Source organism: Miniopterus natalensis, chromosome 9 (assembly GCF_054644295.1).
Source record: "Miniopterus natalensis isolate mMinNat1 chromosome 9, mMinNat1.hap1, whole genome shotgun sequence".
Lineage (NCBI taxonomy): Eukaryota > Metazoa > Chordata > Mammalia > Chiroptera > Miniopteridae > Miniopterus > Miniopterus natalensis.
This window is the reverse complement of record NC_142089.1, coordinates 16,282,727-16,296,033: the sequence shown is the minus strand read 5'-3', so window position 1 is coordinate 16,296,033 and position 13,307 is coordinate 16,282,727. Positions and strand designations below refer to the sequence as shown.

The 13,307-nt window shown below is 52.0% G+C and overlaps 1 protein-coding gene across 2 annotated transcripts in view; it reads right to left on the bottom strand.

Annotated features, from left to right (window-relative positions):
- PTPRU (protein tyrosine phosphatase receptor type U) overlaps positions 1 to 7,080 on the bottom strand; it is a 75,294-nt gene extending 68,214 nt beyond the window's left edge. For both annotated transcript variants that reach the window (XM_087820257.1, XM_087820258.1), the window contains exon 1: positions 6,978 to 7,080. In XM_087820257.1, coding sequence (XP_087676383.1) covers positions 6,978 to 7,050 — 73 coding nt within the window. In that variant the 5' untranslated portion in view covers positions 7,051 to 7,080. The remainder of the gene's footprint in view (positions 1 to 6,977) is intronic.
- Positions 7,081 to 13,307: the final 6,227 nt, after the last annotated feature.

Sequence of the window (13,307 nt, the reverse complement as noted above, 5' to 3'; positions counted from 1 at the left end):
TCCCAAGCCCATGATCTTAACCACCACACTCTAGGTAAAACACATATTTATACACATGCACAACCACCAGGGTGCACACATACTCACATGTACACACACACATACACACACACTTTCTGAGAAATTCATTTCCCGCTCTCTCAGATGAGACCCACCTATGCTGTCCAGATAGGCTTCTGACACCTCCCAGTTGTCACCTCTTACCCCCAACTGTCCCACATCCCCCTTCTCTCTATCCCTCATATGTCCCCCAGCCCTCAGTTGTTTGCCCAATATCACCTGTCCCCTCACTCCCAGCTGTCCTTATCCCCCAGATATCTTCATCCCTAGTGATCTCTCATCCCCCAATTGTCCCCCATCCCCCAGTTGTGATCTTGACCATCTCATATGTTGTATGCTCCAACAACACCCAACTTCCCTATCCCACTCCTTCCCCCCATACACTTCTATAATCAACTCCAAAACCTCAATGACCTCTCTAAGTTCCCTTTCTCCTCATACCTTCTGCACCCTGGGAATCTGCCCAAAATTTCCTGAGTCATAACAGCCTCTTTTGAGGTGTCCACACCAGGGGTCCTCCCCTAGCTATTCTGCAGGCAGTGGCAGCCCCTGCCAAGAGCCAGCCAAGGGAGCATACCAGTCCCCATCCATGACCACCCTCTGGAGCCCCGGCTCCACCTTCCACCCCCACTGAGCCTTCCCTGTGTACCCAGGGGCTCACATCAATGCAAACACTGAGTGGCACCTGCCATGTGCAAGGCCTGGGGACAGGAGATGACAAAGGCTTGCCCAGCCCTCAGGAGCTCCCAGCCTAGTAGAGGAGATAGAAAACAACTGCCAAACACTGTCATACGGCATTTGGGAAAACTCTGACCTGCTGTGTTGGGAGGGATGGGGAAGTGACATCAGAGCTAGATGCTGAAGATGCTGAAAAAAGTAGGCAGGCCCCAGGGGGTAAGGAAGCAGAGTATATGCAAAGGTAGAGAGCTGTGAAAGGGCCTGGGCAGGTTCTGGGATCAGCACTGGCCTAGTGACCCTGGATCACAAGGTATGGCTAGGGAGGAGTGGGGTCAGGGAGGAGAGGCATAAGCTTGAAGCTGTCATGGAAAGCAGAGACTGGGTCATGCAAGGCCTCACCTACCATGCTGGGGCTTGGGTTTTGCCCCCTGGGTGCTGGAGAGCCTCAAAGCAACGGCATGGCAGCATCCTATGTCTGCCTGAGAGAAGTCACACAGGTCTCAGGGCAATGGAAGTACTGGAATGCTGATGGCAGAATAAAGACCAAGGAGGGGGCTACTGCAATAGTCCAGGCAAGAAATGATGGAGCTGAGGAGAAGGGGTCATAGATTCAACCAGAGCTTCTTCAATGGCTGCTGCGTGATGGTCCATCCAGCCCCATTCCCCTCCCTGAGGTGTCCAGGCCTCACTGAAGATGCTGCAGGCCTTGCACCCCTAGACCAGCACTGTCCATAGAACTTTCTGTCATTTAGAAATGTTCTCTACCCGCACTGACCAATATGACAGCCACCAGCAACCTGTGACTCTTGAGGACTTGACATCTGGCTGATGAGACTAAGGGACGAATTTTTACTTTAATGAATTTTAACTAACTTAAATCTAATAACTACATGTGAATAAATGGCCACCATATTAGAGAGTGCAGGGAGAGAACATCTCCATCATTGCAACAAAGTTCTATTGGAATGTGCAGCTCTAGACTGACTAACCACAGAAAAACAGAGCCATTGGGGCCTCCTCCAGAGGCTCCTGGCCTTGGGGTCTAAAGGGAGATCAGAAGGCAAGCCCCGGGGAAGGGGTTGTCACAAGCTGAGCTGGCACAGTCCCAGTTCCTGGTCCACAGCTGGGCACAGTCACCAGGACATTCCCCACCCAACACATGCACATCCCTTTCCTGGAGACATACACACCTAAACATACAAATAGGCACACTCACCACAGGGCATCCCATAGTCAGACTCAGAAACACCCAGCAGTCAAATGCATGGGTACCTCATTGCTGGATACAGAGATACCCCACATTCAGATATCCAGACACTTGCAGACCCCACACCCAGACACCCAAGCACTGGGACAGCCCACAGCTGGACACAACACAGAAACACCCCTGCACTTGGACACCCATTAATCTGAGGACTCCCAGACACCTGGATACACCCACCTCTGCTTACAGAGACGCTAGGATATCCTTACGTTGGCACACCCTGATCCTCCATATCCTGGCACTGGGAGACCCACACCTACATACTGAACCACAACCCACCCAAACAGCTCCTCAACCAAACTCCAGGAATTTACCACTTACATACCCAGATACCCTAGCATCAGGCTCCCCCAAGGGTCAAAGCAGCTGGTCACCTCCCTACCCCAAACTCAGATGCTGCCACACAGAGTAACCAGGTGGCTAGACACTCTGACACATATCCTGTGCCCCGGGCTATAATCATACAACCACAATCATACACACACACACTCCCCACTCTGTCCAGTTGCCAGAATCTCACCTGCACACAACTCAGCTGGCCTTACCCCACCTGCAGGGGTCACCACAGGGAGCAGCTCTCCTCCCTTCCCTCAGGTTCACAAGGAACCAGGACAGAGGCAGAGACCCCACCTGCCAACTCCAAGACATGGGTCTGAGGAAGAGTCTCCCTCTCTTGATGCAAGCCCCCTCTTTCCCGGCCCCCTCCCCAGACAGTCTCACTGACGGTTGGAACTCAATGTCTTTCGCCAACTGCCAGGCCCCCAGCACAAAGGCCTGTCCACTGACAGGCCTGGCCAGCTGCTGGGGGTGGGGTTGAGAGAGGTGGGAGGCAATGCAGGAGCAGGGGGGAGGGGCTGGCAGGCAGAGACCTGCTCACTTTCTCTCTGCCAGGGACTTAACCTCCCCAAACTCACAGCTCCCTGATGACACTCTGCCTGGCCTTTTCACACACAATGTGATCCCCCAGCAGAATTTTCCAGATTCCTGGAGGGAAATCTATTTCTTTAATCTCTACTTTCAGTGGAATCACTGCGCCCCCATCTGGCACCTCCAGCTCAGAACTTGACCCACTGGACTTCATTCATTCTTTCATGCCATATACTTTTACTCAGCACCAGTGGGCCAGGCCTTGTGCCTGGCACTAAGGATTCAGAGGTGAACTACATACTCAGTCCCTGTCCTCACAGAGCTCATGGTCTGTAGGGAGAAAGGACCAATAAACAGTAATTACAATAATTGCAAATGGTATGAAAAAATCCAATCAACCCCTCCCCCCTTCCCTTCCTAGGCTAGAACAGGGAGTAACCAAGGAAGACCAGGGAGGATGTGATATCTAAGCTGAGACCGGAAAAAGGAGCAGGAGCTCACCAAGTAAAGAGATGGAGTTAGAAAACACAAAGGCCCAAAGAGGAGATGGAGGGCCATGGGTCTTTATGGGATGCTGATAAGTGGGTCAGACTGGCCAGAGCAAACAATGGAGGGACAAGGGGCACAAAATGCGAAGGGGCTGGACAGGCAAGCAGGGCCTAGAGCAGGCAATGAGGCCAAGGGAGAGGGGCTTATCCCTGAAGGCAATGGGGAGCCTTCAAAGGGTTTCAAACTGGGGTTCCAAACATGCATTTTCATTTTAGGAAGATCCCTGGCACCATGGAGGAAGGAATAGAGGAAAGAGGCTGGAGCCTTCTTGTAGGTGAGGGATGACTGGAGATGGAGAGAAGGGGACAGATGAGAGAGATCCTGAGAGAGGGTAAGGGTAGAGTGCATCAGGATGCAGGAAGAGGGCTTGGAGGAGGGAAGGGAAGGAAGGAGGGAGGGAGGAGGGGGGAGGGGGGAGGGGGGAGGGGGGAGGGGAGGGGAGGGGAGGGGAGGGGAGGGGAGGGGAGGGGAGGGGAGGGGAGGGGAGGGGAGGGGAGGGGAGGGGAGGGGAGGGGAGGGGAGGGGGGAGGGAGGGAGGAGAACATAGGCACCCCTGCAACTCTAGCTAACCCAGCCCTGCGAGTCCAGCTTAGCTGATGAAAGCATGGAAGGATTTCATGCCTGGAGTAAGCAGGGTGCCCACCCTGGATTTTCCCTGACACCTGAGCTGGGCAGGAAGCTGCCCAGAAGCTTAGCACTCTCACTGTGGCTACTCTCGGGGCTTCCCGCTGAGTCCCCTCCCCTAGGCCCAGGGAGAGGGACCAGCTGCCCAGACAAGCCTTTATTGCCCGACTTGAAACCACTGGGCAGCCTCTCCCTCATTCCTGCTGTCCACAACTCTAGCAACCAAAAGGACAAAATCAGCTAGAATGCAGAGGAATAAATTAGTGCCAGATTTACACGGCTGAGAGACATCACACACCCAGCCTAAGGAAGGGAGGGAGACTCAAGGCATTCAGGGAGCTGGGGGCCCAGGGCTGATCTCATGCCTTCTACTGAGAGCTCCTTAATTAAGTTCTAACAGTAAGTAATAGCTACAAGGGTGCCAGGAACTTGTGAGCAGTGAAGTGACCTGCCCAAGGTCACAAGGACAGCAAGTGGTGGAGGCAGAATTTGAACCAGGTCCCCCAGCTTCAAATCACAGCCCCTGGGACTCTGTAACAGTCCTCAAAACCTTCTTTTGTTCCCTGGCACTCACGGATAGAGCTTTACTTTACAAACCACCAAGTACCATACACCATTATTATGATGCCCATGAGGCATATGAGGAAACTGAGGCCTAAATGGAAGTAATTTGCTCAAGGTCTCACTCCCAAAACCTCCGTTCTTGACAATGGCTCTTGCTGGCAGGAGTTGGGGCACCTGAGGGTTCTTGGGGTGAAGGTGAAGGTGATAGGGGTGGGGGAGCGTATTGCACCTCTGGGGTTTAATCTCAGGGCTGGGGAGGGGGCAGCGTTGCTGCGGGATGAGAGCGGGTTTGGGGGAGGGGACGGCGGGAGGTCGTCGTGGCGTCCTCTGGGGCACCAGCAGGTCAAAGCTAAAGCTGCACCGGACGCCCCTGGCCTCAGGGCTAGTCCCCGGCTCTGAGCCAGGCGCAGGCGGGACGAGCCGCGGCAGCTGGGAGCCGGGGAGCAGCGCTCGAAAGGCCAGAGGACGGCGGGGCCGCGAACTCTGCCCCGGGGAGGCCAGTTCCCGGAGGCCGCCGGCCAGGGGCAGTCTCCCCCTAGTCTCTCTCGGGGCCAGGGCCTAGGCGGCTCCGTGCTGCCCCCTGCCCGGTGCTGACCCCGCGCCCCGGGGCGTCTCCCTGTTCCTCGGCGCCCTGGGTACCAGGCTGGAGCCGCCCAACCGGCGGGAGTGGGGGGGGCTGAGGCCCGGGGAAGGAGGACCGGCCACCCTTGCCCCAGGGGAGGGGTCGGGCACAACTCTGCTGAAGGGGTCCTCAGCCTGGGGCCCTAGGCCTCCGGGTGGGATGGGGGGCACAGACACACGCACACACCCAGCCGACACACGGTCCACAGCACACACGGACCCACAGACACGCTGATACACATACGTTGATATCCGATCACACGTACTCCTACACACACACACACACACACACACACACCCCAAAAGACGCCAGACTCCAAAACGCACCCAGAGGCGGCGCGCTCCCGCACGCAGCACAGAGGCCCGTGTGCACACTCTCACGCACGCGGCGGTCCTGGCGGCTGGGAGGCCGCGCGAAGTTGCGGAGTCGACCGAGGCAGCGTCCCGGGAGACCCGGAGTCCGCGGCGCCTCCCGCGAGCGGCCGGAGGGGCAGCCGTCCCAAGGCCGAGGGCCGGGCCCCGCGCTCGCCCCGCCGTCGCAGCCCCGCCCGGGCCCGGCCCCCCCAGGAGCGCGCGCCCGCCCGCCCCTCGCCTCCGCCGTCCGCGCCGAGCTCGCCCCACCACCCGCCCGGCGCCCCGCGGCCGCGGCGCCGCCCGGATCAGCTGCCCGCCAGCGCCGCGCTGAACTTGCGAAACAACAAACGGCCCGACATGTCGGAGTGGGCGGCCGCGGGGCCCCATCCCTCCCTCCCGAGCCTCCGGCCCGGCCCGGCCCGGCCCGGCCCGGCCCGGGAGGGGCTGGGGAGATGCGCGCGGCAACTTGTTCCGGGCTCGCGCACCACACACGCACACACGCGGGGAACACACACACACACACACACACACACACACACACACACATCCTGCCACCGCCCCCTCGGGCGGCCCTGGGCCCCTGGCCCCGGGCCCCGGGCACACACTCAGCGCGCACCACACTCCCCACATTCCTGGACACGCAGCCAGCACGCACGGACACACTCACACACTCACATCCGCTCCAGACACGCTCCTACACACGCATTCCCAGCACACTTGGCACTCACTCGGACCCACGCAGCCCCCAGCGAAGCACACCACCGACCCCAGACACTCTCACACGTACATCTCGCTCACACAGCGCACGGACACACACGTTCCGGACCCGTTCTCACGCCGTCGCACACGTACACGGATCTCACAAGCACACACACCACACACGCATTCCCTGATCCACACGCTGGCAGAATCCACAGAGCACTCCCGGTCACACGCATAACACAAACACACAACACATTCTCAGACACACAACAAACAGCACTCCCTGCCAAGGCATACAAAATGCAAACAAATGCAACACATAGCAGATACAACTCCAGCCACACGACCAAACTCTGATGCACACACAACCTACTCGGCTGCACAAACACTACACACTGGCAGACACACAGACCCTCAGCGCCTACCTAGTGCCTCGATGCACACAACATTCACCCCCAATGAACTCGCGGAAACACAACACACACAGCACCTTTTCTTGCACACACAACTCATGGATACACAACATTGGCAGACACAGTATACCGTGAGCACAAGATCGCACATCCAACACTCACACACACACAGGGAGCAGGCTCCTAGCGCCCGGTCACCCAAAACTCACACTTTCTTCCGAGCTACGCCACCGGCCCGGGGACTCCGCAGGGCAAGCCGGGTCCGACCGACGCGCACTTACCTGCGGGAGTCTCTGTCTCCGGCGCACAGAGCTGGAAGGTGAGCGCCAGGACGAGAGCCTGGGCGCGGGCCATGGTGCGCCGCCGCCTGCTCCGGGGCCCGGCGCAGGGGGCGCCGCCGGAGCCCGAGCCGAGCCTTGGAAGAGCTAGAGCCAGAGCGAAGCAGCGCGGCGCGGAGCGGGACTGGCGCCGAGTCGAGAGCGGGAGCCTTAGCAAGCGGGGCGCTGACGTCAGGCCGGCTTCGGGTTCCGCGGTCTCGAGGCGCCCCCTGCTGGCAGCTGCGCACGTTGTCGCCGGGTCGGGTCTCGAGCTGCTTGGGCGCGCCCCTCCCCCACTCCTGCACCTCTAGGAGGCCGGAGACCGGAGACCCGGCCTGGACCCCACTCGCCGGCCTCTGCCCTGAGCTGGCATCCACTTTCTCAAGTGAGCTCGCTCACTGCCCACGCCTACCTCTCACACAGTGCTCTCAGGAACAGAGACCCAAGACACCTGGCCTCCCTGTCCAGTCTGATATCTGATGCTTGCATCCCTTCTACCTCTGCCTCTCCAAATGTGCATTCATGCTTACCTCCAAGACTGGGAGCTCATCACCTTTCATGAGTAAGTGGTTGGGTCTTTGGAATGCTAACTTTTAGAGTTGGTCATAGTATTCATTATCCTTTTCATGTCCACGGGATCTGTAGTGATGTCCCCTTTTCATTTCTGATCTTAGTAATTTGTGTCCTCTCTCCTCTTTTCTTAGTTAACCTGGCAAGAAGCTTGTTGATTTACTGATCTTTTCAAAGAGCCAGCTTTTGGTTTGGTTGGTTTTTCCCTCTTGATTTCCTGTTTTCTTTCACTGATTTCTGCTCTAATTTTATTATTTTTCTTCTACTTCCTTTGGATTAAATTTGCTCTTTTTTCCTAGTTTCCTAAGGCAGAAGATTAGACAGTAGATTTTAGATCTTTATTCTTTTCTCATATATATATTCGGTGCTATCAACTTCCCTCTAAGCACTGCTTTTGCTGAATCCTAAAAATTTTAATAAGTTGTATTTTCATTTAGTTTTCTTTTAGTTCAAAAGAGTATTTTTTTTTAATCTTTACCTGAGGACATGCTTAGAGAGAATAAGGGAGGAGAGAGAGAGAAACATCAATCGGTTGCCTTCCCAGATATGTGCTCTGACCGGGAATCTAACCAGCAACCTTTTGGTACACAGGACAACGCTCAACCAAGCCACTCTTGCCAGACTAGGTCAAAATAGTTTTAAATTCTCTTGAGATTTCTTCTTTGACCTGTGTGCTGTTTAGAAGTATGTTACTTAATCTCCACGTATTTGGGTATTTTAAAGCTCTTTCTGTTATTGATTCTAGTTTAATTCCATTGTGGTCTGAGAGCAATTATAGTATGAGATCTATTCTCCTGAAGTTGCTCATGTGTGTTTTATGGCCCAGACTATGGTCTATCTTGGTGAATGTTCCATGTGAGCTTGAGAAGAATGGGTGTCCTGCTGTTGCTGGATGGAGCAGTCTATAGATGTCCATTATATCCAGTTCACTGATAATGTTGTGGAGTTCAACTATGTCCTTACTGATTTTCTGCCTGCTGAAAGTGTTCATTTCTGAAAGAGGGGTGTTGAAGTCTTCAGCTATAATAGTGGATTCATCTGTCTCTTCTTGCATTGCTGACTTTTAGAAAGTTCTTCTTTTTCATTCTGTAAAGTCCACCTCCCTCAGTTACTCTCACTGGTTCTAGTCTACTCTCTGGCAACACAGGTTAAGTATCATTTGGGCTTCTTTGCAGTATAAGCCCTTGTGCAATGACCACAAACTAGTTGTCCATTACTATGTAAGACTAGACACCTTCTGTGTGCTTAACTCACATGGACTCATTTAACCTTCACCCCTATTGTTCCCACTACGCAGTTGAGGAAATCAGATAGAGAAGTGACTTTTCAAAAGTCATGCAGCAGCACCAAGATTTGAATCAAGGTCATCTAGCCTGAATTGAATTGGGGCTGAAACTTGCCTTCCACCAAGAACAAACCAACAAATACTGGATACTAGATTCATTTATTCAACAATTGCTATGTGTCAAAATGGAGATATAAAACAGACAAGAATCCCTACCCTTGTGGAGCTTATATTCCATGAGAAAACAAGAAAAATAAACAACTAAAAACAGCAAATTCCCCGTTGTGTGACAATGATACACCTGAGAAATGGGAGAGAGTAACAGTGAGAGGGGAAGCAGGCTATTGCAGTTTTAAACAGAGCACCTACTATATGACATATTATTTGTTTCCACCCCTAGAATATCAGCTCCCTAAGGGCAAGGACTCTCCAAAGCCTGGTATTTGATATGTAGTTAGTGCTCAATAGATATTGAATGGATGAATGAATGGATGAATGAATGAATACAGACATTGTCTTGCTCTCATGGAGCTTACATTTTAGGAAGAGAGACCAATAGCAAACATGCAAATAAATATATAATTACAATCTGTGATGTGTACTCTAAAAAAAAAAATGGAGTGTTGTGACAGATAATTGGAGGGGTGGAGGGTTCTACTTCAGTTAAGATAATTCGAGAGAGATTCCCTGAGCAAGTGATGTGGTGATGTTTGAGCTGACACCTGAAGTATGAGGAGCCAGCTTCATGCAATCACTGGCGAGGAACAGTGCAGCTGGAAAAGACAGCTTGTGCAAAGGTAGAAGCTGATGGGTTTGAGAGTAGGGAGGCCAAGGGGGTTGGAAGGGAGTGAGTGGGGAGGCAAGGGAGGCAGATGCAGCTGTAGAGGCTCACAGGGTCTGCAGGTCATACTCGAAGCATTAAAAAAGAAGAGTAAAAAATTCTGATCTCTGTTAAAAAAAAAAAAAAAAAAAGCCCGGCCAGGAGTTGCTCATCTGTTGAGCATCGACCTAGGATCCAGGAGATCGGCATTCGATTCCCCGTCAGGGCACATGCCCGGGTTGCGAGCTAGATCCCCAGTTGGGGGCGTGCAGGAGGCAGCCGATCAATGACGACTCTCTCATCATTGATGTTTCTATCTCTCTCCCTCTCTCTTCCTCTCTCTGAAATCAGTAAAGATACATTTTTTTAAAAAAACAAACTCCCCTAATCAGTCAAGTGGAGAGCAGGCTGGGGAAGCAGAGACCCCTGGGCAGATGGGTCTAAATAGTGGGCAGTACATTGAACAGAACCTAGCAGATCAAGGTGTATCTAGGCCTTCCTGTGCACTGCCTCTGCTCTCTGCTGGCTCTACACTGAGGTTGGCACAACTGAGGTTGCCCTGGCCTGGAGGAGGCAGGGCTGAGTTCTCCTGGGCTCTTGGTCTCCTCTCCTGTGAGCACTGATGAGCTCCAGGCTGAGCTGGGAAAGGGCCAAAAAGACAGCACACAAGGACCAGAAGCAGAGAATTAGAGAGAGAGTCACAGGGAGAGAAATAGAAGCAAGAAAAAGGTGATGGGGAAGAAACAGAGACAGAAAGATGCTGGAGCAGAGAAGAGACAGAAAGTACTACCCAGAAAATGAAACTCAAGGAGAGAAATCTGGCGAACAGCAGTAACAACCAAGAATGCTGCTACTCGCAGAGGAGTCTTACAGGAGCCTCTGACAGGGGTATATCATTGATTCCATTTTTTTGGCCATGGAAACCAAGGCTCAGAGAGCATGAGGCACTTGCCAAAGGTCACATGGCTAGTAAATGGTGGGCCCAGGACCCAAACCTAGGCCTGACTGAATCCACACCCCTCCGCTCTTAGTGCGGGGGAAGGCTACAGGGTAGAGACTGTGATGGAAGGAGAAAGAACACAAACAACAGGTGGACAAATGAAAAGAGAACATTCAGCTTCACTTGGAAAAGACCACAAACTTCTATAATCCTAGAGAGAAGAGGGAACGGAAAAGGAAAGTCCTGCCCTGGAGTGACCCAAATGTAAGGAAAAGGAGACAGCACCACAGGCAGGACCAGGCCATAAGGAAATTCAATTCCTTTCAGCTCATGGAATATTTATGACACCTGCCCTGTGCCAGGCCCCATATTGGGTGCTGGCATCATGCAGATACACCAAACAGGGTTCCACTCTTGCCTGGAGGGGGAAATGGGCACATAAATAAATTAGTGCATCCTAAAGGCCATAACACCTGTCCAGAGAAAACACAAAAGCAGCAGGGGTTGACTCATTCTAGGGGTTTGGGAAATAACATCAAAGAAATTATAGGTGAACCTGGAGTTTCCCAGATAGGCAAGGCAGGGAAGAGCAAGCATATCAAGCAGAAGGAACAGGCTGAATAAAGGCACGAGACATTGAAGTTCTGGGAAAGGTGGGTATCAGGTACAGTTGAATGATAGGCTGTGCATGGCCCAACAGCAGGAGATAAAGACAGTGTGGGAGACAGAGTGCAAAGGTCTTGAATGCAAAGCCAGAACAATTGGACTCGAACCCCTAGAGAAATGGTTTTCAAACTTGCTCCTGGGGGGACCCAGGTGTTCCTCAAAGTTGAGGGGTTTCACCACTTAATTAAAACCACTCAGCCCTGGCCGGTGTGGCTTAGTTGGTTGAGCATGATCCCATGTACCAAGAGATCACTGGTTCGATCCCCTATAGAGGATGTGTAGGAGGCAGCCAATCGATGTTTCTCTCTCTCATTGATGTTTCTCTCTCTCTCTCTCCCTCTCCCTTCCCCCCTCTAAAATAAATAAAAGCATTTAAAAAGATTTCTTTTAACCAGTCATATTTTTCTAATTTGCAAGAATGTAGATTAGTTACAATGAATATAATTTTTTGTTGTTGTTTTAAGGTGCTTTTCCTCCATACATTTTTCTGAAGACTTTAGTGTATGTCCATTTTAGAAAATGATGGAATTAGCACAGAATCGTAGTTTTGCTTACAGTTTTAAGTTTAATATATCAATAGTTCATGGTGTTTTGCAAAGAACTGTAGCTTCTGGTTCTCCCTAAAGGAACTGGGGAGGCAGAAAGAAGGGAGGGGATCTCCGTTGTGAGTCGAAGAAGGCTGCTGACAGAGTTCAAACAAGAGCTGATGGCCTGAACAGAAGGTGAGGACTATCAGGATGGACAGGAACTAGGTCCAGCCCCAAAGAGGAAGAACCTACTGGATGATTTTCCAGGTTTCCTGCCCGGCCTGCCCACAGAATTCAGACGAGCCAATTTGGTAGAGAAGATAATGTCAACAGCTCAATGTCACCTAGGGAGCCTTACAACAGAAGTCAACCTGTGTGTCACTGTGAAAATAGAAGATAACCAAGACTGGGTGTGTGTGTCTGTGTCTGTGTCTACGTCTGCATCTGCATCTGCGTCTGTGAGCGAGTGCACGGTGTGGGACCAAGTATTTCCCCCATCATGGGACACCAAATTGCTCTATAATAAAAGCAAGTACCAACACTTTTGGGGCACATCCTATGAGCCAGACCCTAGTCTGTGTGTTTTACATGTGATATTTCTCATTTAATCTTCACAATAACTCCCCAATAACATTCATCAGATGCTTTCATGTGCCAAGCATTCTTGTGCTAAGTGCTTCACGCAGAATGAGTAATAACATCTCACCTGATTCTCACAGCAGCCTTGAAACAGACACTATTCTTTCCTTCATTTTTAAGGATAAAGAAGTGGAGACACAGAAAAGCCAAGTGACTTGTCCAAAATCACTTTGAAGTGGTTTTAGAAAGTGGCTGAGCCAGGACTCAAGTCCAGCTTTGCCAGAACCCACTACCTGCACCCTCATCACAGGCACTTTGCTTTCTTCTCTTCCTCAGAAAAAGGGCTCTGAGTTAAAGAGCTTTGGGTCAATAAAATCCAAAGAAAGGAACTCTTCTTTATCCTTCAAAGCCCTGGCTCAGTGTTTCTCAAAGCCTGTTCCCTGGGCCATTGCATCTGAATATTCTTAAGAGCTTGTAAGAAATGCACATTCCTGGAGCCCTCCCCAAGATTCTAATGCAATAGGTCTAAGATGAAACCTCAGGTGGTTTTTATGCATATTGAAGATTTTGAGTCAGGGGACTGGCTCCCACAGCACCTCCTCCAACATCCCCAACCCTACCCCCATCCCAGACATCTCTCCTTGACTCCAGCAGGGCCCTCTCTCAGGCTCTTATCATTTCAACTGGGTTTTAGTTATGCTCATGTCTTCACCCCACTACAAATATGATCTAGTGTCTTTACTGGGCTACATCTTTTTACAAAGTGCTTCGATTGTCCCACTTAATCCTTCTACACCGAACATTTTTAGAGGGGGGCCTCTTCCTTGTGATCCCTCCCTCATATCTGAACACACTTAGCATTTGACAAGGTGCTCTCCCGTCCACGATAACATTATCCTATTGTTTC